The 23978-nt window shown below is 41.0% G+C and overlaps 1 protein-coding gene across 1 annotated transcript; it reads left to right on the top strand.

The window, feature by feature from the left end:
- Window positions 1–1654: 1654 nt before the first annotated feature.
- LOC106589889 (tripartite motif-containing protein 16) lies at window positions 1655–19253 on the top strand. The gene is made up of 7 exons (XM_014180302.2): window positions 1655–2798; window positions 9988–10083; window positions 12625–12705; window positions 12911–13063; window positions 13960–14131; window positions 17831–17926; window positions 18192–19253. Exons 1-7 carry the CDS (start codon window positions 1917–1919, stop codon window positions 18830–18832), a joined length of 2121 nt encoding a protein of 706 aa, XP_014035777.2. The 5' UTR covers window positions 1655–1916; the 3' UTR covers window positions 18833–19253.
- Window positions 19254–23978: the final 4725 nt, after the last annotated feature.

Genomic DNA, 23978 nt, shown 5'->3' with positions numbered 1-23978 from the left:
CAAACTAGTGCAGTACTTTTGACCAAGGCTCATAGGGCTACCGTCCAAACTAGTGCACTACTTTTGACCAAGGCTCATAGGGCTATCGTCCAAACTAGTGCACTACTTTTGACCAAGGCTCATAGGGCTATCGTCCAAACTAGTGCACTACTTTTGACCAAGGCTCATAGGGCTATCGTCCAAACTAGTGCACTACTTTTGACCAAGGCTCATAGGGCTACCGTCCAAACTAGTGCACTACTTTTGACCAAGGCTCATAGGGCTACCGTCCAAACTAGTGCACTACTTTTGACCAAGGCTCATAGGGCTACCGTCCAAACTAGTGCACTACTTTTGACCAAGGCTCATAGGGCTATCGTCCAAACTAGTGCACTACTTTTGACCAAGGCTCATAGGGCTATCGTCCAAACTAGTGCACTACTTTTGACCAAGGCTCATAGGGCTATCGTCCAAACTAGTGCACTACTTTTGACCAAGGCTCATAGGGCTACCGTCCAAACTAGTGCACTACTTTTGACCAAGGCGCATAGGGCTACCGTCCAAACTAGTGCACTACTTTTGACCAAGGCTCATAGGGCTACCGTCCAAACTAGTGCACTACTTTTGACCAAGGCTCATAGGGCTATCGTCCAAACTAGTGCACTACTTTTGACCAAGGCTCATAGGGCTACCGTCCAAACTAGTGCACTACTTTTGACCAAGGCTCATAGGGCTATCGTCCAAACTAGTGCACTACTTTTGACCAAGGCTCATAGGGCTACCGTCCAAACTAGTGCACTACTTTTGACCCAGGCGCATAGGGCTATCGTCCAAACTAGTGCACTACTTTTGACCAAGGCTCATAGGGCTATCGTCCAAACTAGTGCACTACTTTTGACCAAGGCTCATAGGGCTATCGTCCGAACTAGTGCAGTACATGGAGTAGGGTGTCATTTAGGACACAAGCTGAGTATGTCTAACTGACTGAGGAGATGAATCAGACCAGGAGCGTATTTACTACAGATCGATGGTGTTGGTTGTGTTTCTTTATTAGTGTCTGAAACAGAAAACCGTTGTTTGCACTGAAATGACAGTAAATATGAAATAAATCAATGAATCATGTCTGTGCCATTGTGCTATGTTTTCATTCTGAGAAATGTCCCTTAAAAAACCTGAGATGCTGTAGTATGAGACCAGTTTTTATTGCCAGTCAATACCATGTGTTGTACTGTGTGGATCTGTATGCTATTCCGTTCCACTGGGTGGCAGAGTTGGATCAGTCTTTCCAATCAAAGCTCTGGCCTCTGACAACTCAAGAGAATAAAGAATCAATATTTGCTTCTCCATTGTATTGCCCTTTGCACTTTGGAACTTGGAATTTGTCCAACCACTTAGATATACAAACGACGCTTGTCGTAGGATACCATTGTTTCTTATCAGAAAATACATAGGGAATAAATGATTAATTCAAACGCTTGATTGATCTTTTAATATAATCATCTGATAGTATAGAAAGGTTATCCATCAATGATCAACTCCAGCTGTGCAAATCATTACAGAGACAAGAGGAATACTACACCTCTGTGTGTCCAGTCTGAGCTCCACCCATCTTGCTACTTTTACTCTGTCATCTGATACACAAGGAAATAAAAGGGAGGGACGTGATTGCATGGAGAAAGGCGTGTGGGTGTGTTTGTTTCGGTGCGGGTGTATGTGTGTTTGTTTGTGTGTGTGTGTGTGTGTGTGTGTGTGTGGAGTTAGCTGAAACTATGAGAGATGCAGCTGAGACATTCACATAGTTGAGGTGTGGCTTGTTCGAGGCTCCAGGAAGGAACTAACTCAGGTTAGCCAGAGGCAGACAGAGTAGAACAGAACAGAACAGAACAGGAGCGGCTGAGGCAAGTTCGTCTGAAGGAGAAAGTGAGCGAGAGTGCGGTATGGCAGACACAGGACTCAAACCAGAATCAAAACCAGACCAGAAACTCTGCTGCACTGTGTGTTCTGGTGCTCTCAATGGTGACAAGTCCTCTACCTGTGGACACTCAGTCTGTGCCTCCTGCCTGGGCAAGAAAAGTGAGGGCTGCCCCCAGTGTTTACAATGCTCTGGCAAGCCTATACCGGCACCTGTGGAACAGAACGGAACAATGAATGAAATAGTGGCTGAGTCTCCACTGGTGATCAAAACCGAAGAAAAAAAGAAAAAGGACATACAAACTGAAATTTCAAAGACAGCAGAGGAGGCAAAGATACAGGAAGACCAGAAGGAATCAGAGGACCCTAAGAAATCAGAGGAGGCAACGATACAGGAAGACCTGAAGGAATCAGAGGACCCTAAGAAATCAGAGGAGGCAACGATACAGGAAGACCTGAAAGATTCAGAGGAAGAAGAGAAAAATAAAGAGAGTGATCCTCCACAGGCTGCAGAGGAAGTGAAAGAGGATGTGGGGGTTGGGGAGGGAGATACATTAAGGGAAGAGAAAGCAAAAGGAGAGGTGAAATTAGAGCCGTTGGGGCCCGATGATGTTGTGTGTGACTCGTGTATGGAGATGAGCCCGTGCCGGGCCCTCAAGTCCTGCCTCACCTGCCTTGTGTCCTACTGCGAGGCCCACCTTAGGCCTCACCTGGAGAACCCCAAGTTCCAGAACCACAGGTTGGTGGAGCCGCTGAGGGACATCGAGAGACGGACCTGTGAGACCCACAAGTGGCCCCTGGACCTTTTCTGCTGTGCCGACGCTGTGTGTGTCTGTCAGGACTGTGTGACAGAGGACCACAGGGGACACAACACTGTGCCTGTGGTGGAGGCACGCAGAACCATCGAGGTATTGCACTTTCTCTCTTCAGCATGCATACTTTCCTTCTTTCTCTTACGTTTCTTTCTCTCTCCTTCTCTCTCCCTTTCTCTCAGTTTGTCTGTCTCTCTTTCTCTCCCATTCTCCCTGTTTCTCCGTCTCTCCCTCTCTCTCCCTTTCCCTCAGTTTCTCCGTCTCTCCCTCTCTCTATTCTGTCTCCCTTCCTCTGTTTCTCTCTCTCTCCCATTCTCTCTTTCTTTCTCTCTCTCCCTCGCTCTCTCTCCCTTTCTCTGTTTCTCTGTCTCTCCCTTTCTCTCCCTCTCTGTCTTTCTCTCTCCCTCTCTCTCCCTCTCTCTCAACCACTCTGACGTTCTTTGATACACATGCGCAAACAAACATTTGCATAGATTTGATATCTAAAGGAAACACCTTGTGCATAGGGCCAAACCATTCTGAAATTACAGAACACCGTATCAGTTGTGTGGTGTTGTTATCTATGAAAATTGGCCACCTCATGTTTGTAAGTAAAGAGTCACCTATGTTTCTATACGTGGCGGGAGTGGAATAAAAACAGGATGTTTTCTTCACAAACTCATCCAGAGCACTCAAGCCGCTGTGGAAGTGATCAGTCTGAAACATCCCACTATATTGTATTAGTCCATACATTTTCCAAATTCTATAGCCTACATTGATTTTAAGTAAGTATCTTCAACTATTCGTTACACTTTACAATTTGTCCTTGGCTTACTAAGTAGATTTCATCTTTCCAAAGTCTTAATATCAAAGGCAGCTGCTCTTTATTAGACGTATTAATATACTTGTACCATGCACACATTTGACAACAGGTACAACAGTGTACAAAACATTATGAACACCTGCTCTTTCCATGACATAGACTGACCAGCTGAATCCAGGTGAAATCTATGACCCCTTATTGATGTCACTTGTTAAATCCACTTCAGTCAGTGTAGATGAAGGGGAAGGAGACAGGTTAAACATGGGCCAGCATCCTTGTGTAATGCTTTCGACACCTTGTAGAGTCCATGCCCTGACGAAGTGAGTCTGTTCTGAGGGTAAAATGGGGTGCATCTCAATATTAGGAAGGTGTTCTTAATGTTTTGTACACTCAGTGTATATAGTAGTGTCTGACTGGTGGTAGGCAGGGCTGGCCCTTGCCTTTTACGGGGCCCTAAGTGAGATTTGGTGGGGGGCCCACCCACCTCGCGGACAAAACGTTTTATTGGCCCCCCTCTACAACAGTGGAAATAAACATTTACGTTTTTAAAGTTAATTTCCTGCTAATCTACATATTTTATCATTGGGAGTAGAGAAGTTTAGCAGTTTAATTTAAAAAATATGCAATTCTACTCATTTTGCCGTGGGACAGAGAGAAGAAGTTGCGGTTTTACAGCGAATTTCCTGCAATTCTACACATTTTTCCCTGACTTATGCCACGTTAATGATATCTGACTGAGAGTGACTGACAAAATCAAATGGGGGCCCCGTGGAGGTCAGGGCCCCTGGGCACATGCCCTGCGTGACTGGTCGGTATTCTGCCATGATTACTACAGATTTAGATAGCTGGCTAGACTAACTAGACTAATTTACCAATCTAAAAATTGTTAGCTGACATGACTCATGGGGCGGCAGGTAGCCTAGTGGTTAGAGCGTTGGACTAGTAACCAAAAGGTTGCAAGATCGAATCCCTGAGCTGACAAGGTACAAGTCTGTCATTCTGCCCCTGAACAAGGCAGTTAACCCACTGTTCCTAGGCTGTCATTGTAAATAAGAATTTGTTCTTAACTGACTTGCCTAGTTAAATAGGCTATGAAAGTGAACTGTGTTTGCTGGTTATCAGGGGTGTATTCATTCCTCCAATTCTGTTGAAAAACGTTTCTTAAACAGAAAGGGGATAACATACCTGAATTCAAAATCTTTCAGACACTTTCACTATCCTGCTATATGAAATTGTATTAAATAAATGCATGTTAAAGATAGCGTTGCAGGTCTGTGGAGATCTTCACCATTGCTGTAATAATCTGTGCAGAATCTCAAACGGCATTGATCATCATGTACTTTTAATGTAATCTCAACTGAAATCCAGGCCATTTCGTTCTGCTATTAGATTAAGCACATTAATCTAAACCAAAAATCAGACATTGTTTTCCCATGGTTGTGCTTTTAGATGGTTGAAAGCATAGTGATAACACATTGGAAATTCAACTAAATTTAAGCAGTTTTTTTTGGAGTGATTGAATATAGGTGGTAATCTCATTGTTCAACATCTCAACAAAATAATACCCAATTATCCACATTGAAATGACGTGGTGTGACCCTCAGGTTCAGTCATTCATTCCAACAGAGATCCAGGTTTTAGCTCACACCTGTTATTTGCAAATGAACCCTTTGTTGCGAAACTTAAAATAATGACATTCTAAATCAAGGAATGTTTGAAAAATCCCATATGGCGTTGACAATAGTCATGCAACAACTCAATTACTATTAGCTGAATCCTTGGTAATTCACATGTGCAATGTAAATAGAATAATCTCATAATGCGGAACTAAACTCAACGTATGACTGAGGAGGGAAGGCTCCTCTTTATCTACAGTTCTTCTTGTGTGTTCACAAGCAAATACCTCTTTTGAGGAATTGCATAACTCACAATGGAATGGTGAAGGCGTTCTTTGATCTGATCTGACTGACACATTGTTGAACAGGAGGCAGAGCTTGTCTGTGTTGATCCAGGATAGTCTACAACGATTCAGTATATGCCATTTATCCTGACTTATCCAAACCTCTTTGTTACTGTTTAATGCTGGCTCAGGGAACATCCAAACAAGATCATTCTGTTGACATTCAGTTTGACACATGATTTGGGACTCAGTTTCCCTTCAAGGGTTCTCGGCTGTTGTCTCACTAAGCATAACACCATTTACATTAACAAGACACAATATGTGAATAGTTGTAAGTAATGTTTTGTGAGATATTTGTCTCTGTGCCAAATCATGAGTATAGGATAATAAGGATAACTAACATTCATGCCTCATCTACAAATTGTTTAAGCCCAAACAGGTCGAACGACTTTGTTGTTCCACTGTTCTGTAGAACACGATATTTGTTTTTTTCAGAGCAATGAGAGCGTGCTCAGACCAGAACAGGAATCTACTGAGGGGAAAGGAGAGGGTAGGACACAAGAGCAGTTGTTGAGTGAGTAACCTGCTCCCAGATCTGTTTGTGTTGTTTTGCTAACTCTGTCATTGATAATGACCATAGAGAGTTGGCAAGACAGCACAATCAGATCTGGGAGCAGGCTAGCTCTTAAATGGCTGAGGAATATGAAAATGCTACATTAACAGTCACACACTAGGCTGTCTGGGAGGTTTTCAAAGTGTTGCGTTTCAATAAAGGGGCGCTCATTTTGAGCACTCTCACAGCTACACCAGCACAGGTTTCTAGAATGATGAGAAAATAGTTTATGGAAATATGTATATTGACAAAGACGCACTCATCTGAAACTTGTGTTCAACAAATCTTAAAGCGATCCGATACACAGGCCTCTGTGGGTGGTGTAGAGACCTCACAATACTTCTCATTGTTGATAAATGTTTGTAAATGTAAGTGAGCTCCAATTCTTTCAAGCTGCCAGTACAGTTTGAAGGTGGCATTGTGAAATAAGTCCTTTTCAACTGTCAAAGCAACAATGCTTAACTGTCAAAACTATGCTCGCACAAACTAATAGGTTCCCCAGTAAACATATTGTGCTGCAGCAAGCCATACTCGCTAGCTAGCTAGCTAGTTAGTTGTCAAGCTAACACAAAACGACAAGTTTCTATTTCTTGATCCAACCAAAAAAACAGAACAAATGAGTTATATACACACATTGATTTGTTGCTACCAGATCCACTACACAAAATCATCTGAAAACTTTTATTTCCCGTTTATTATCTGATTGCTCTGATGGCGTTGCCTACATTTGGCTAGCATAGCAAATAACCCCAGAGCTAGCATGATAAGGTAGAGAAAGATCAGCTTAGCCAGCTAGACCTTGTTAGCCAGCTAGATAGATGCACTTCTCTCACAACAGCCAACAATATACAGTAATTAAACAAAATCTATAGCTAGTGTACGAGTCCAATGTTTGACGGCCACATTGTTTACATCAAACGTTAGCTAGCAGCATCAATTACCCCACTATCAACCCCTCTCTCCCCTCTCACCAATCTGTCCTCCTCCAAACTCTTTGTCTGCTTCTTCCAAAACATTTTACCCAGGTGTATTGCCCACTTAGTTTCAATTAGGAAACATAGTGTAGTTTTAATGAACCACTAGCTTGTGCTAGGCGTGTTTTATTGACCTCACGTTACGAGACCTAGCTAGTGGTTTCTTTACATGTAGTGAAGCTAGACTAAAATACAAATGCTTGTGATGACACCTTGTGGTGATAATGTTGAACTGCATACAATTACGCCAGGATAATACATAACACGAAGAAAACAAATTGCTACTTTATTTCAAGCATCATACATTTTGAAATTAAACCAAATGAACCTATGATAGTGATATTTGCTAATAATGTCTCTCTCCTGTGCACTCGTGGGAATTGGCCTATATGGATACGACTACATTGAAATGTTTCTTATAGAAGAAATATGGACCGCATATGCATAACCATGGTAACAATTAAAAGGAAACAGCTTGGGAAAAGTATTAGACTAAAGGTGAGGACACAACAGTTCACCTGAAAACAAGACTGAATCCAAACATTACACTATTGATTTTATGTGCATTTTACTTTTACTGTACTTCTCGACCACATTTGTTGATAACGAAATCTGAAAATACTCTAGATACATTCAGTAACATTCAAAGAATATTCTTGGAAAATGTGGGGTAGGTAGGTACAACTTAAAACAAAACAAAAATGACAAGGGTTTGAGTAAGAAGTCAAACTTGTCTGCAAGTCTTCAACTATAAGGTGTTTTTTTGAGCTCTCCTAACTGTACCGCTGAGGAACTAGAACAAGCACACTTGTAGCTGTTAAGTTTGGAACACAGCCGGCATTCCCACCATCACAAAATTACTGTTGTTGTTTACGTAATCCATTGTAAATCGCAATCTGTGTCAGGTTGGCATCATTTGAAAACGTGTTCTACTGCCAACATGACTAGCTAAATTATACAATATGATCTTACAGGTTTAGGCTTCACAAGGCAATTCAGAGAAGCAGACCGAAATTTTGGTGTGCATAGAATGGAGTCATGAGTACATTCAGATGTGGGGTCCACAGCAAATGTTCTTCACAATACTACAAACACAGACTCATTCTGTTCAGGACAACCCAGGGTATAACGCCATGTCATCATGTAACTGTACATCAAAACACAGAGATCATAAACGTTGACTCTGTATATTACGTGAGTTTAACGATAAGGAAATGTGAAGTGCACAAGTGCACATTTGGACTCACAGATATTTTTGCTTACTTGTATGACATCAACGCAGTATGTATTATAATCCTTAGAGTCTCATCTTTCAAAATACATTGAGCCCTCTTAATTTACAGCATTTCCCTCACTCAGAGAACAAAACATTTGCAAAAGAGGTCTAATGTCCATTGCTCGTGTTTCTTGCTCGTGTTTCTTGGCCAAAAGTAAGTCTCTTCTTCTTATTGGTGTCCTTTAGTAGTGGTTTCTTTGCAGCAATTTGACCATGAAGGCCTGATTCATGCAGTCTCCTCTGAACAGTTGATTTTGAGATGCCTGTTACTTGAACTCTGTGAAGCATTTATTTTGGCTGTAATCTGAGGTGTAGTTAAATCTAATGAATTTATATTCTGCAGCAGAGGTAACTCTGGGTCTTCCTTTCCTGTGGCTGCCCTCATGAGAGCCAGTTTCATCATAGCGCTTAATATTTTTTTTGCATCTGCACTTTAAAAGTTCTTGACATTTTCCGCATTGACTGACCTTCATGTCTTAAAGTAATGATGGACTGTCATTTCTCTTTTCTTTTGTATACCACCCCTACCTTGTCACAACACAACTGATTGGCTATAATGCATTAAGAAGGAAAGAAATTCCACAAATGAACTCTTAACAAGGCTCACCTGTTAATTGAAATGCATTCCAGGTGACTACCTCATGAATCTGGTTGAGAGAATTCCAAGAGTGTGCAAAGCTGTCATCAAGGCAAAGGCTGGCTACTTTGAAGAATCTCAAATCTAAAATATATTGTCTTATTTGTTTAACACTTTTTTGGTTACTACATGATTCCGTATGTGTTATTTCATAGTTTTGATGTCTTCACTATTATTCTACAATGTAGAAAATAGTAAAAATAAAGAAAAACCCTTGAATGAGTAGATGTGTCCAAACTTTTGACTGGTACTGTAATTCAAAGAATCAACACTTGATTTCATATCATACAAAGAATGCCTATGTAAATGGTTAGTGGGTTTACACATCCATCTTACATCAAAACAAGAGATGATTGAATAGTGAAATGAATAGTGTCTAATACAAATGATCATCAGAATGTCAGGACTGGAACAGAAACCTGCACGTCCAGTAGCTAGATCTCTAAGAGCAAGGTTGGCCATGCGTGTTCTAGGTTTATGCATTGTTACTTTTAGCAGTATCATTGTAGTCCTACAACCAATTCTAACAGTAAACCAATAGCATATATAACCCATTGGGAGATATACTCTTCAGTCTCTCCGGAACTTGTGACTTTCCTTGGGAACTTAATCCGCAGACAGTTTCACAGTTATCTGTATCTGAGGTTAGGAAACATAGAAATTAGACCAGGACTTGTTTCATTATTTTCAGATAGGAATAGGAATTCTAACATGAGTACCAGTTGCAACTCAAGAGTCACTCGAACCTAAGAAATTCAGGCCCTACCTATACTGGAAACACAATTAATCAAACTGTAGTGAATCAGATTCCTTCCCTGAAAACCACAATAGAATAACATAGAAATCAGATCATATCAGACAATAGAGAAACGGGCAGGAAAATACTCTGTTCCTGTGACTCAGCTGCATTGTAAACGTTTAGATAAATTGGTCAATTAAATGAGTTGAACAGAATTGTTCAAATAAGGCATAGCTTCAGCATGACAACCACTTGGCTATAATGTGTGCGTTCATTGAATTTTCCTCTCCTTCTCTTCCTCTCCTTCTTCCTGTCGTCCTTCCTGTCCTTTTTTTTCCTGACAGAGGGAACTACTAGATAAGCAAGCAGAGATGGTGAAGACAGTGACAGCAGCAGAGAATGCCATCAACAAACTTCAAGTCAACACTGTCTCTATTGAGGTACGGTAGGCTGCAGTGCCCTTCTTGTTACACGTTTAAAGGATGATGTCAAAGACTGATGGATCTGTGACTGTTAAACAAAGTGCTGTGTAGCATTCGCTTTAGCCGAGTGTTTCTAGATTCCAGAATTCCTACACAATGAGTGACAGAACAGAGGCATGTCACAACGTTTTACAAGAAGTAAATAAAAGTCCCAAGAAAAGAGCAAGAGATACCTCTAATCTATAAGTAGTCCCCAGGTATCGGAACCGCCCACCCCAACCTGACAGGTTTACCCAGGTGTGGTAAAAGGAATGAATTTGTATAGGGTTTGGCTCCACCGTCATGTCATGTAGCATTCCTTGTCCCCTAGGGATTGATTGTGTAAGCAGACATTCAATACCTGAAGCATAGACACCTTTATGGGAAAATTGCAGACTGTGGAGAAACACACACACACACACACACACACACACATGCCAGCACACCCACACCACACACACGTATGCATGGTGGTATTATAAATGTTGTATTGTAGATATGTAGTGGTGTAATGATGTTATATGTAGTGGTGTAATGATGCTATATGTAGTTGTGTAATGATGTTATATGTAGTGTTGTAATGTAGATATGTAGTGGTGTAATGATGTTATATGTAGTGGTGTAATGATGTTATATGTAGTGGTGTAATGATGTTATATGTAGTGGTGTAATGAAGTTATATGTAGTGGTGTAATGATGTTATATGTAGTGTTGTAATGAAGATATGTAGTGGTGTAATGATGTTATATGTAGTGGTGTAATGTAGATATGTAGTGGTGTAATGATGTTATATGTAGTGTTGTACTGTAGATATGTAGTGGTGTAATAAAGTTATATGTAGTGTTGTAATGTAGATATGTAGTGGTGTAATGATGTTATATGTAGTGGTGTAATGTAGATATGTAGTGGTGTAATGTAGATATGTAGTGGTGTAATGATGTTATATGTAGTGGTGTAATGATGTTATATGTAGTGTTGTAATGATGTTATATGTAGTGGTGTAATGATGTTATATGTAGTGGTGTAATGATGTTATATGTAGTGGTGTAATGATGTTATATGTAGTGGTGTAATGATGTTATATGTAGTGGTGTAATGATGTTATATGTAGTGGTGTAATGATGTTATATGTAGTGTTGTAATGATGTTATATGTAGTGTTGTAATGATGTTATATGTAGTGGTGTAATGATGTTATATGTAGTGGTGTAATGATGTTATATGTAGTGGTGTAATGATGTTATATGTAGTGGTGTAATGATGTTATATGTAGTGGTGTAATGTAGATATGTAGTGGTGTAATGATGTTATATGTAGTGGTGTAATGATGTTATATGTAGTGGTGTAATGATGTTATATGTAGTGGTGTAATGTAGATATGTAGTGGTGTAATGATGTTATATGTAGTGTTGTAATGATGTTATATGTAGTGGTGTAATGATGTTATATGTAGTGTTGTAATGTAGATATGTAGTGTTGTAATGATGTTATATGTAGTGTTGTCATGTAGATATGTAGTGTTGTAATGATGTTATATGTAGTGGTGTAATGTAGATATGTAGTGTTGTAATGATGTTATATGTAGTGGTGTAATGATGTTATATGTAGTGGTGTAATGTAGATATGTAGTGGTGTAATGATGTTATATGTAGTGGTGTAATGATGTTATATGTAGTGTTGTAATGATGTTATATGTAGTGGTGTAATGATGTTATATGTAGTGGTGTAATGATGTTATATGTAGTGGTGTAATGATGTTATATGTAGTGGTGTAATGATGTTATATGTAGTGGTGTAATGATGTTATATGTAGTGTTGTAATGTAGATATGTAGTGTTGTACTGTAGATATGTAGTGTTGTAATGATGTTATATGTAGTGTTGTAATGTAGATATGTAGTGGTGTAATGATGTTATATGTAGTTGTGTAATGATGTTATATGTAGTGGTGTAATGAAGTTATATGTAGTGGTGTAATGTAGATATGTAGTGAGGTAATAATGTTATATGTAGTGGTGTAATGATGTTATATGTAGTGGTGTAATGATGTTATATGTAGTGTTGTAATGTAGATATGTAGTGGTGTAATGATGTTATATGTAGTGTTGTATTGTAGATATGTAGTGTTGTAATAAAGGTATATGTAGTGTTGTACTGTAGATATGTAGTGGTGTAATAAAGGTATATGTAGTGTTGTATTGTAGATATGTAGTGGTGTAATGATGGTATATGTAGTGGTGTAATGATGTTATATGTAGTGGTGTATTGTAGATATGTAGTGTTGTAATAATGTTATATGTAGTGTTGTATTTTAGCCTTACTTAGTTTGGACCCCAGGAAAATATAATCACAAGAACAAATAAAAGCCACTTCAATCAGACCACAGTCTGTCCGTCTGTCCGTCCGTCCGCCCGCCCGTCCGTCCGTCCATCACCTCAGCCCCTATATCTAAATATACTGTACCTAGTGTGTACACAATTATAAAACGGACCTGATAACACCTCTTCCATCTCACCATGCAGAATTCAGTGACAGAGGTCCGTGAGGTCATTGAGAACCAGTTTACGGTGCTCCAGGCTGCGGTGGAGCGGGCCAAGAGAGAGGTAATCCTATTTATTGATGAAGTGATGTGCCTAGCTGTTTTATGCACTGTCCCTATATTTATGCAGATCTATTCTTTTTACCTGCTTTAAAAAAATACATATTGTATGACATCACATTTGATGTATGTTTTATGTACTGTTTGTTTCTGTAAAACCTGCATATAAACCAAAGATTTTGTAATAAACTTTAAACCTGAACCTAAAGGTGACGGAGATCCTGGAGGGAGAGGAGAAGCAGGCTCTGAGACAGGCCGAGGGGATCAAGGTACACCTGGAGCAGAGGTGCACTGAGCTGAAAAAGACACAGGCGCAGGTGGAGAAGCTCTCCAAGAACAAGAATGACGTGGACTTCTTACAGGTAAGGTCTTACTTGGTCTGGTGGTTTATGATGGATTGAGACTGAGATAGAGGTGGTGCCAAGTCAGTAGTTCTAGTCACTGACCTAAGGTGATTATCATGGTGGTAGGTAATGCACATACAGTAGCCTAATTTACAGGTGCAAAATCTATTTGGTGGTTAACCATGGACTCTGATACAGTGGTGCCACTGCCAAGTGACTCATTAGGGTTATTCACTGACCTAAGGTGGTTCTCATCAACATTAACACAAACCACAGTGCTGCTATCATTCGTATTCACTTTAATCATGAAACATGACTCAGGTGGACTTCCTACAGGTAAGGTAGTTTTCACTGGTCTGGTGGATTCGGTGTTGGTTGTGTTGTGGTGCCGGACAGTGCCAAGTGACTCTATAGTGTTATTAACAAACCTTAAGTGCGTATGTGCTGCTATCTTACGTATTTACTTTAATCATGAAACACGACTAAAGTAGAAAATAGTGGAGGCTGGTGGGAGGAGCTATAGGGGGATGGGCTCCTTGTAATGGTTGGAATGGAACAGAAAACAAACGCATCAAACATATGGAAACCACGTTTGACTCCATTCCTTTAATTCCTTTCCAGACATTACAAAGAGCCCCTATAGAGCCTCACAACTGCCTCCACTGGTAGAAACTAACCTAATGTTTTACCCAAGCCATGTTTCATCATTAGTATTCACTCAGGTTCCCATTAACGTAAGTAAGTAAGCCTTGTCCAGTGGCCAATAAGGGCAGGTACCTATATCCTGTTCCTGTAGCATGAGACAGCTTGATGTACAATTACATCCCCTGGACAGGACGCCATTAGCTATACTTCATCAGTAATTTCCAACGGTGTACAAAATAGTGAACCGAGGTGTGTTGTGTGTTTTACAGGAGTACTCCGAGTGGAAGAAGGACTGCTCTGACATCACCCTACCTGGGGTCTACATCGGCCTCATGGACCGGCTCAACTCCTTCAGCAGACAGATTGTTACTTCCACAGAGGAGCTGTGTGAACTGCTGCTGTCCAAGTACACTGAGACACTCAAAGAGACCTGCAAAAATGGTGAGTGCAGTCAACATCTGGATGGCAGAGGCAAACTGCCATAGTGGCTGGCGGCAAGCCTCTGCAAGTCTCTGCTCACCCATTAGTGGCAAAAAGACAACGGCCCGAGCTTGCAGTTGCGGTTCAGGCACACAAAGAAATCCCTCAGGCTGGTCACAGACAAACACAGAAAGTAGAGGAAGTGATGGTGTGTTAGGAGGAAGAACGACACTTCAGGTTTGTGCCCCAGATGCAAAGAGAATCTATGGACTCCCTACCTGGGTGTGTTTAAACTTGTCTACACACCTGAGGTATCTTTCAGGCAGTGTGGCATAGGTGTAGAGCCCTTGTTACAACTGGTAGACTGGAGTAGAGTAGACTGGTAGACTGCTAGACTGGAGTAGACTGGTAGACTGGAGTAGACTGGAGTAGACTGGAGTAGACTGGTAGACTGGAGTTGACTGGTAGACTGGTAGACTGGAGTTGACTGGTAGACTGGTAGACTGGAGTAGACTGGTAGACTGCTGTAGACTGGAGTAGACTGGTAGACTGGAGTAGACTGGTAGACTGCTGTAGACTGGTAGACTGGTAGACTGGAGTTGACTGGTAGACTGGTAGACTGGAGTAGACTGGAGTAGACTGGTAGACTGCTAGACTGGTAGACTGGAGTAGACTGGAGTAGACTGGTAGACTGGAGTAGACTGGAGTAGACTGGTAGACTGCTGTAGACTGGTAGACTGGAGTAGACTGGTGTAGACTGCAGTAGACTGGTGTACACTGGAGTAGACTGGTTAACTGGAGTAGACTGCAGTAGACTGGAGTAGACTGGAGTAGACTGCAGTAGACTGGTGTAGACTGGAGTAGACTGGTTAACTGGAGTAGACTGGTGTCAGAGAGATAAAACTAGTTAAAAGCCTCTAACCTAAGGCTGTCTGTCACTAGAGGGGAAACCCAGCTGTGAGTTGTGTGAGTCAGCATGTTTGATTGTCATGGAGACATAGTATAACAATGACAGTATAGCGATGTGTTCTTTGTTGCTAACTCTGTCTTTACTAATGATTCACCTTCAGTAATGAACAAAGCAAGAGTGGTCATGTATGCTGATGACTGTACAATGTATAGCGCAGCATCACAATGTAATGAGCTAACAGATGTACTGAGCAGTGAACTAAGAATGGTGTCTGAGTGGGTTGATATGAACTAATTGGTGTTGAACATTTCTAAAACTAAATGTATTGTATTTGGTTCTAGATATATGCTTGCTGATGATCCCCAATTGAATTTGTCCGATGAATAGAACACATGTAGAGCAAGTGAAAAAAACTACTAGGCATCATGTGGAACGCAGCTTCATCATGGTCAGAACACATAGATAATATTGTTTTTAAGATGGGTAAGGGAATTGCTGTTACAAGAAAATGTTCAGTGTATGTAACATCTAACACTGAATCAGGTGATTCAATCCCTGGTCCTATCACACTTAGAGTACTGTCCAGTTATATGGTCAATCCCTGGTCCTATCACACTTAGAGTACTGTCCAGTTATATGGTCAATCCCTGGTCCTATCACACTTAGAGTACTGTCCAGTTATATGGTCAATCCCTGGTCCTATCACACTTAGAGTACTGTCCAGTTATATGGTCAATCCCTGGTCCTATCACACTTAGAGTACTGTCCAGTTATATGGTCAATCCCTGGTCCTATCACACTTAGAGTACTGTCCAGTTATATGGTCAATCCCTGGTCCTATCACACTTAGAGTACTGTCCAGTTATATGGTCAATCCCTGGTCCTATCACACTTAGAGTACTGTCCAGTTATATTGTCATCTGCAGCAAAAAAAGCTCCAAATGGCTCAAAACAGGGCTGCCAGATTAGCTCTTCATTGCTCTATCCGTATGAATATTATCCAAATGTATCAGAATCTCTTATGGCTTCACGTTGAAAACAAATTTCTTTAGTAATGTTATTGTCACGCCCTGACCATAAAGAGCCCTTTTATTTCTCTATTTTGGTTAGGTCAGGGTGTGATTTGGGTGGGCATTCTAGATTTTGTATTTCTATGTTCTATATGTTTTCTATTTCTTTGTGTTTGGCCGAGTATGGTTCCTAATCAGAGGCAGCTGTCTATCGTTGTCTCTGATTGGGAATCATACTTAGGCAGCCCTTTTTCCCACCTTCAGTTGTGGGATCTTGTTTTTGTACAGCTCAGTAAAGCCTGCAGAACGTGATGTTCGGTTTCCTTTGTTTGTTGTTTTGATTTAGTGTTCTGAGTTATAATAAATTATGAATCATGAGCACTTACCACGCTGCACCTTGGTCTCCTCATTACGACGATCGTCACAGTTATATATATTTTTTTTAAACACAGTATTTGTCAGGCCAGTTAGTACATAGTAGCAACACGCATAACCACCGAACCAGACAGGTCATTTCAGGGCATCCAAGACAACCCAAGCCAAGGACAAATCGCCTTAAACATATAGTTTTATATAGAGCCATAGCTGAATGGAACTCTTTATCAATCCATATTTCTCAGGTAAGAAGTAAATCCACCTTCAAGAAAAAAATGAAAGAACATCTAATGTGATAGACCATATGGCTGGACAGGAAATAGAACATCTAATGCGATAGACCATTTGACTGGACAGGAAATAGAAAGAACATCTAATGCGATAGACCATATGAATGGACAGGAAATAGAAAGAACATCTAATGTGATAGACCATATGGCTGGACAGGAAATAGAACATCTAATGCGATAGACCATATGACTGGACAGGAAATAGAAAGAACATCTAATGCGATAGACCATATGGCTGGACAGGAAATAGAAAGAACATCTAATGCGATAGACCATATGACTGGACAGGAAATAGAACATCTAATGCGATAGACCATATGGCTGGACAGGAAATAGAAAGAACATCTAATGCGATAGACCATTAGAAGGAAAAGAGATAGACCATATGGCTGGACAGGAAATAGAAAGAACATCTAATGCGATAGACCATATGACTGGACAGGACATAGAAAGAACATCTAATGCGATAGACCATATGACTGGACAGGAAATAGAAACAACATCTAATGTGATAGACCATATGACTGGACAGGAAATAGAAAGAACATCTAATGTGATAGACCATATGACTGGACAGGACATAGAAAGAACATCTAATGTGATAGACCATATGACTGGACAGGAAATAGAAAGAACATCTAATGCTAAAGACCATATGAATGGACAGGAAATAGAAAGAACATCTAATGCGATAGACCATATGACTGGACAGGACATAGAAAGAACATCTAATGCGATAGACCATATGACTGGACAGGAAATAGAAAGAACATCTAATGCTAAAGACCATATGACTGGACAGGAAATAGAAAGCATCAACTGAATGTTAAATGTGTTTCCTTCAGGTATTTTAACTGTCTGTATTATCTACTTGTTAAATGTTTGTAAAGTCTTAATTTGTAATTGTTTGTAATGTCTTATTAATTGGGTTGGACCCCAGGAAGATTAGCTAAAGTTACGGCGTTGGCTAATGGGGATCCTAATAAAATTCACTAAATTCACAAACGTGTCCATGCAAAAACAAATGGCTACATTCAAATGGAAACTTCATGCTTGTGAGTTAAAAAGTGAAGTAGGCCAATGTGATTAGTTCTGACCATAAAACATGTTATATTTCTCTCTCTCTACTCTTCAGACATGATGGGGATAAAAACCACAGTCCATGAAATAATCGCAGCCAAACAGAACAGGGATGTTCCAGAACCAAAGACGCGGGATGACTTTCTAAAGTGTAAGTCTCTTCTATCATATTGAGGTCATCCATACACAAACAAAACAAGGCTTCAAATCACTTGAATGATATTACAGTAGTCCTTCAAGGTTATCATAATATTACAGTAATACTTCAAGTAGTTATCATAATATTCTGTAGAAATATCCAAATCTTTGTATGACGTAATCGTAGTTTTGAATCTGTAAAGTTGGCCTTACCTAAGTTGTTGATTCTGTTTAACTTTTATAATTTCTGTTATGTTATTCTATCTCACGCTGTGCAGATGCCAATCCGGTGAGTTTTGATGCAGACACGGCCCATAAGTTCCTGCGTCTGACTGAGGAAAACAGGAAGGTGACCAACACCACACCCTGGCAACACCCGTACCCCGACGTCCCTGAACGTTTTGAGAACTGGCGCCAGGTACTGGCCACAGAGAGCTTCTACGTCGGCCGACACTACTTCGAGGTGGACGTGAGCGGTGAGGGCACGCATGTTGGACTCACCTACAAGAGCATCGACCGCAAGGGTCCTGAAAGTAACAGTTGCATCGCCGGCAATGACTTTTCATGGTGCCTCCAATGGAACGGACGTAGCTTCTCTGCCTGGCACGGTGATGTGGAGACGCCTCTAAGCGTGGACAAGTTCACACGTATTGGGGTCTATGTGGACTATAGCCGTGGATTACTGGCTTTCTATGGGGTGGATGACGTCGTCGGCATGACCCTCATCCACAAATACAAGGCTGAGTTTCTGGAGCCCCTTTACCCAGCCTTCTGGCTGTCGAAGAAGGAGAACGTGGTAGTGCTTGTTGAACCTGGAGAGCCACTGCCACTGAAAAGCTCCTCTCCCCCTAAAATACCCCTAAACACTGATGTTGCACCCCGAAGCCGTTTCACAGTAACTCTTGTTGTTGAACAATGATCAATTTGTCGGTAGTCAAGCCTGAAAAGATTCAGAATGCAGGAAGCGATGGAAAAAGAAACCTAAAACCTCATCAGGTGACAGGAAACCTCACTAGATCTGTATATTATGTTCTAAATGAAAGTTGAATATTTATAATATATTTCCAGAGAGTATATTGGTTGTTCTTATTCTTGTTGTGTTGCATGAATAATCTTGGTATAATGTCAGTGGTTAGGTTACATCTAATGTGATGGGTCACTTTCTATTCATATTTTTTGTTTAAATCTGATGCAAAATAGTTTTGATACTGTGACTATTTGAATGGTGGATTTCTTTGGGAATGTTGGGACTGCTGTTACTGTTTACTACAAACTGTGACTTTGGAATGTACTGTATTTGAGAGATACCACAGTAAATTAAATTAAATTGTATTTGTCAACTGGTTGGTATTTGTCACATGCTCTGCAGACTAACAGTGACATGCTTACTTACAGGTCATTTTCCAACAGTGGAGAGTTAAACAAATACATACAACATTTAAATAGTGACACAAGGACTAAATACACAGTGAATAATGAACAACAATAATGAGTAAAAATAACATGGCTATATTCAGGGTGTACCAGTACCGAGTTGATGTGCAGGGGAAGGAGGTAATTGAGGCAGTTATGTATAGTGCCTTAGGAAAGTATTCAGACCCTCTGACTTTTTGCACATTTTGTTATGCTACAGCCTTATTAAAAAATATATATATCTCATCAAACTACACACAACACCCCATAATGACAAAGTGAAAACAAGTTTTTAGAAATGCTAGCAAATGTATTCAAAATAAAAAACATAAATACCTTATTTACATAAGTATTCATACCCTTTGCTATGAGATGCTTTGCTATGGGAGAAATTGAGCTCAGGTGCATCCTGTTTCCATTGATCATCCTTGAGATATTTCTACAACTTGTCCACCTGTGGTAAATTAGTCCACCTGTGGTAAATTAAATTGATTGGACATGATTTGGAAAGGTACACAACTGTCTATATAAGGTCCCACAGTTGACAGTGCATGTCAGAGCAAAAACCAAGCCATGAGGTCGAAGGAATTGTCCGTAAAGCTCCGAGACAGGATTGTGTCGAGGCACAGATCTGGGGAAGGGTACCAAAACATTTCTGCAGCATTGAAGGTCCCCAAAAAAACAGTAGCCTCCATCATTCTTAATTGGAAGAAGTTTGGAACCACCAAGACTCTTCCTAGAGCTGACCACCCGGCCAAACTGAGCAATCAAGGGAGAAGGGCCTTGGTCAGGGACGTGACCAATAACCTGATGGTCACTCTGACAGAGCTCTAGAGTGCCTCTGTGGAGATGACAGAACCTTCCAGAAGGACAATCATCTCTGCAGCGCTCCACCAATCAGGCCTTTATGGTAGAGTGGTGAGACGGAAGCCACTCCTCATAAAAGGCACATGACAGCCTGCTTGGAGTTTGTCAAAAGGCACCTAAAGACTCTCAAACCATGAGAAACAAGATTCTCTGGTCCGATGAACCCAAGATTGAACTCTTTGGCCTGAATGCCAGGCGTCATGTCTGGAGGAAACCTGCCACCATCCCTCCGGTGAAGCATGGTGGTGGCAGCATCATGCTGTGGGGTTGTTTTTCAGCAGCAGGGACTGGGAGACTAGCCAGGATCGAGGCAAAGATGAACGGAGCAAAGTAAAGAGAGATCCTTGATGAAAACCTGCTCCAGAGCGCTTAGGACCTCAGACTGGGGTGAAGGTTAACCTTCCAACAGGACAAAAACTCTAAGCACACAGCCAAGATAACGCAGGAGTGGCTTCGGGACAAGTCTCTGAATGTCCTTCAGTGGCCCAGCCAGAGCCCGGACTTGAACCCGATCAAACATCTCTGGAGAGACCTGAAAATAACTGTGCGGGCAACGCTCCCCATCCAAGCTGACAGAGCTTGAGAGGATCTGCAGAGAAGAATGGGAGAAACTCCCCAAATACAGATGTGCCAACCTTGTAGCGTCATAGCCAAGAAGACTCAAGGCTGTAATCACTGCCAAAGGTGCATCAACAAAGTACTGAGTAAAGGGTATGAATACTTATGTACATTTGATATTTCAGTTTTTGCTTTGTCATTATGGGGTATTTTGTCTGGACTGATGAGGGGAAAAAAACATTTGAATCAACTTTAGAATAAGGCTGTAACGTAACCAAATGTGGAAAAAGTCAAGGTGTTTGAATACTTTCAGAATGCAAAGTACAAGCTCAAACATACAAGCTGATATGATATCAGTGGTGATCCGTCACTCAGGGCAGGTGGGGCAGATCCCCACCTGTTTTGAGCTACACCTGTTTAGCTACAATTTAATTTTTTATTTTTTTTACATGTTTTGCATGTTATTTTAGGATTAAAATGAGTCACATATCAGTTTGCAAACAATATATATATACAATATATATATACAATATATACAATATATATATACAATATATACAATATATATATATATATATAAAACAAAATCATTGAGTCAATAAAGCCTCATACAAACATGGTCTCTTTTTTGCTTTCTTAAGGCAGCTCCAAAACGCAGGTGTTTCAGCCTAGCTCAGTGCTTTCTGGGGTGGTGCGGCAGCAAGCGGAAAATATGGGGCGTAGGGGTTGGTAAATGTTCTCTAGCTTCGCCGTGATTGACAACATGTGTAAAAAGTCAAGGGCTCTGAATACTTTCTGAAGGCAATGTATAGGTAGGGGTAAAGTGACTTGGCAACATGATGGATAATAGACAGTAGCAGTAGTGTATGTGGTGAGGTTGAAAGTGTGTGTGTGTGTGTGTGTGTGTGTGTGTGTGTGTGTGTGTGTGTGTGTGTGTGTGTGTGTGTGTGTGTGTGTGTGTGTGTGTGTCTGGCTCAGCCCAGTCAAAACTGTTCGCTGCTCTGGCACCCCAATGGTGGAACAAGCTCCCTCACGACGCCAGGACAGCGGAGTCAAACACCACCTTCCGGAGACACCTGAAACCCCACCTCTTTAAGGAATACCTGGGATAGGATAAAGTAATCCTCCTAACCCCCCCCCCCTTTAAAAGATTTAGATGCACTATTGTAAAGTGGTTGTTCCACTGGATATTATAAGGTGAATGCACCAATTTGTAAGTCGCTCTGGATAAGAGCGTCTACTAAATGACTTGGCGTATGTGTGCGTTGTGGTTTCAGTGTAAGTACAGTACCAATCAAAAGTTTGGACACTCATTCCAAGGTTTTTCTTTATTTTTACTATTTTCTACATTGTAGAAAAATAGTTTAGACATCAAAACTTTGAAATAACACATATGGAATCATGTAGTAACCAAAAAAGTTCTAAACAAATCAAAATATATTTTATATTTGAGATTCTTCAAAGTAAACACCCTTTGCCTTGATGACAGCTTTGCACACTCTTGATGTGGACACCGAGGAACTTGAAGCTCTCGAACCCGCTCCACTAAAAGGTGTGTCTTCATTTTCACAGCGACTGATTGCTTCCATTCACATAAAGGTCAATAAAGAGGAACTCTGGATCAGTGTACACTAGTTTGACAGGTTCCTAATGGCTTATTATTGGAATTACAAAATTAACACCAGTTTGTTCACTATTAATTATGGATCCTAATATCTACAATAGAACAGTGAAGAGCCAGGATGTTGCATTAAATACGAAAGTAGTTTCTTATCCATACACAGCAGCAGGGATATTACAATGTCAATCCTGCTTTTAAAATCATATTCTTTCATTCAGAATAATTTATAGCAAAATAATAAGGTAAGAAAGACCAGTGAAACTTCCTACATTTGGCACCCAGGAGAGAAGAAATCTAGACTTTGGGGTTCTTCGGACATGACGTGGCCACCTGACATATGCGCTAACCTAGGTTGAAGATACCCTTCTCTCCACCAGAAGCTTCACAGGAAGCGGCGATTAGCTTGAGCACGCAATCACTGTTTCTGGACTGGTAATATTGATGGTTTCTCAGAACTCATGGCTTCTACGTTTGTGGCTAGATAGAGTACAGCATTTTAGCTAAGCTTTTTTCCAAACCTTAACCTAATTCTCCTAACCTGCTAAATAAATTATCCTATCCTGCTACTTTAATTATCCTAACCAGCTACGTTAATTCTCCTAACCTGCTACTTTAATTATCCTAAACTGCTACGTTAATTCTCCTAACCTGCTACTTTAATTATCCTAACCTGCTACGTTAATTCTCCTAACCTGCTACTTTAATTATCCTAATCTGCTACGTTAATTCTCCATCTAGCCACAGCAGCCTTGTGGATGGCGTTCTGTCCTTGGTTATCCCGAGTGTCCACACTGATGGAGATCTGTATGGAGTACAGCTACAGACAGAAGTGACTTTACATAGCAGGTTAAGAGAACTAACGCAGCAGGTTAGGAGAACTAACCCAGCAGGTTAGGAGAACTAACGCAGCAGGTTAGGAGAACTAACGCAGCAGGTTAGGAGAACTAACCCAGCAGGTTAGGAGAACCAACGCAGCAGGTTAAGAGAACTAACCCAGCAGGTTAGGAGAACTAACCCAGCAGGTTAGGAGAACTAACGCAGCAGGTTAGGAGAACTAACCCAGCAGGTTAGGAGAACTAACCCAGCAGGTTAGGAGAACCAACGCAGCAAGTTAGGAGAACTAACCCAGCAGGTTAGGAGAACTAACCCAGCAGGTTAGGAGAACCAACGCAGCAAGTTAGGAGAACCAACGCAGCAAGTTAGGAGAACCAACCCAGCAGGTTAGGAGAACTAACCCAGCAGGTTAGGAGAACCAACGCAGCAGGTTAGGAGAACCAACGCAGCAGGTTTGGAGAACCAACGCAGCAAGTTAGGAGAACTAATGCAGCAAGTTAGGAGAACTAACCCAACAGGTTAGGAGAACTAACCCAGCAGGTTAGGAGAACTAACCCAGCAGGTTAGGAGAACCAACGCAGCAGTTAGGAGAACCAACGCAGCAGGTTAGGAGAACCAACGCAGTAGACTAGGAGAATTAACGTAGCAGGTTAGGAGAACTAACGCAGCAGGTTAGGAGAACCAACGCAGCAGGTTAGGAGAACCAACGCAGCAGGTTAGGAGAACCAACGCAGCAGGTTAGGAGAATTAACGTAGCAGGTTAGGAGAACTA

This window comes from Salmo salar, chromosome ssa28, assembly GCF_905237065.1.
Source record: "Salmo salar chromosome ssa28, Ssal_v3.1, whole genome shotgun sequence".
Taxonomy (NCBI): Eukaryota; Metazoa; Chordata; class Actinopteri; order Salmoniformes; family Salmonidae; genus Salmo; species Salmo salar.
This window is presented reverse-complemented; position numbering and strand designations above follow the sequence as displayed.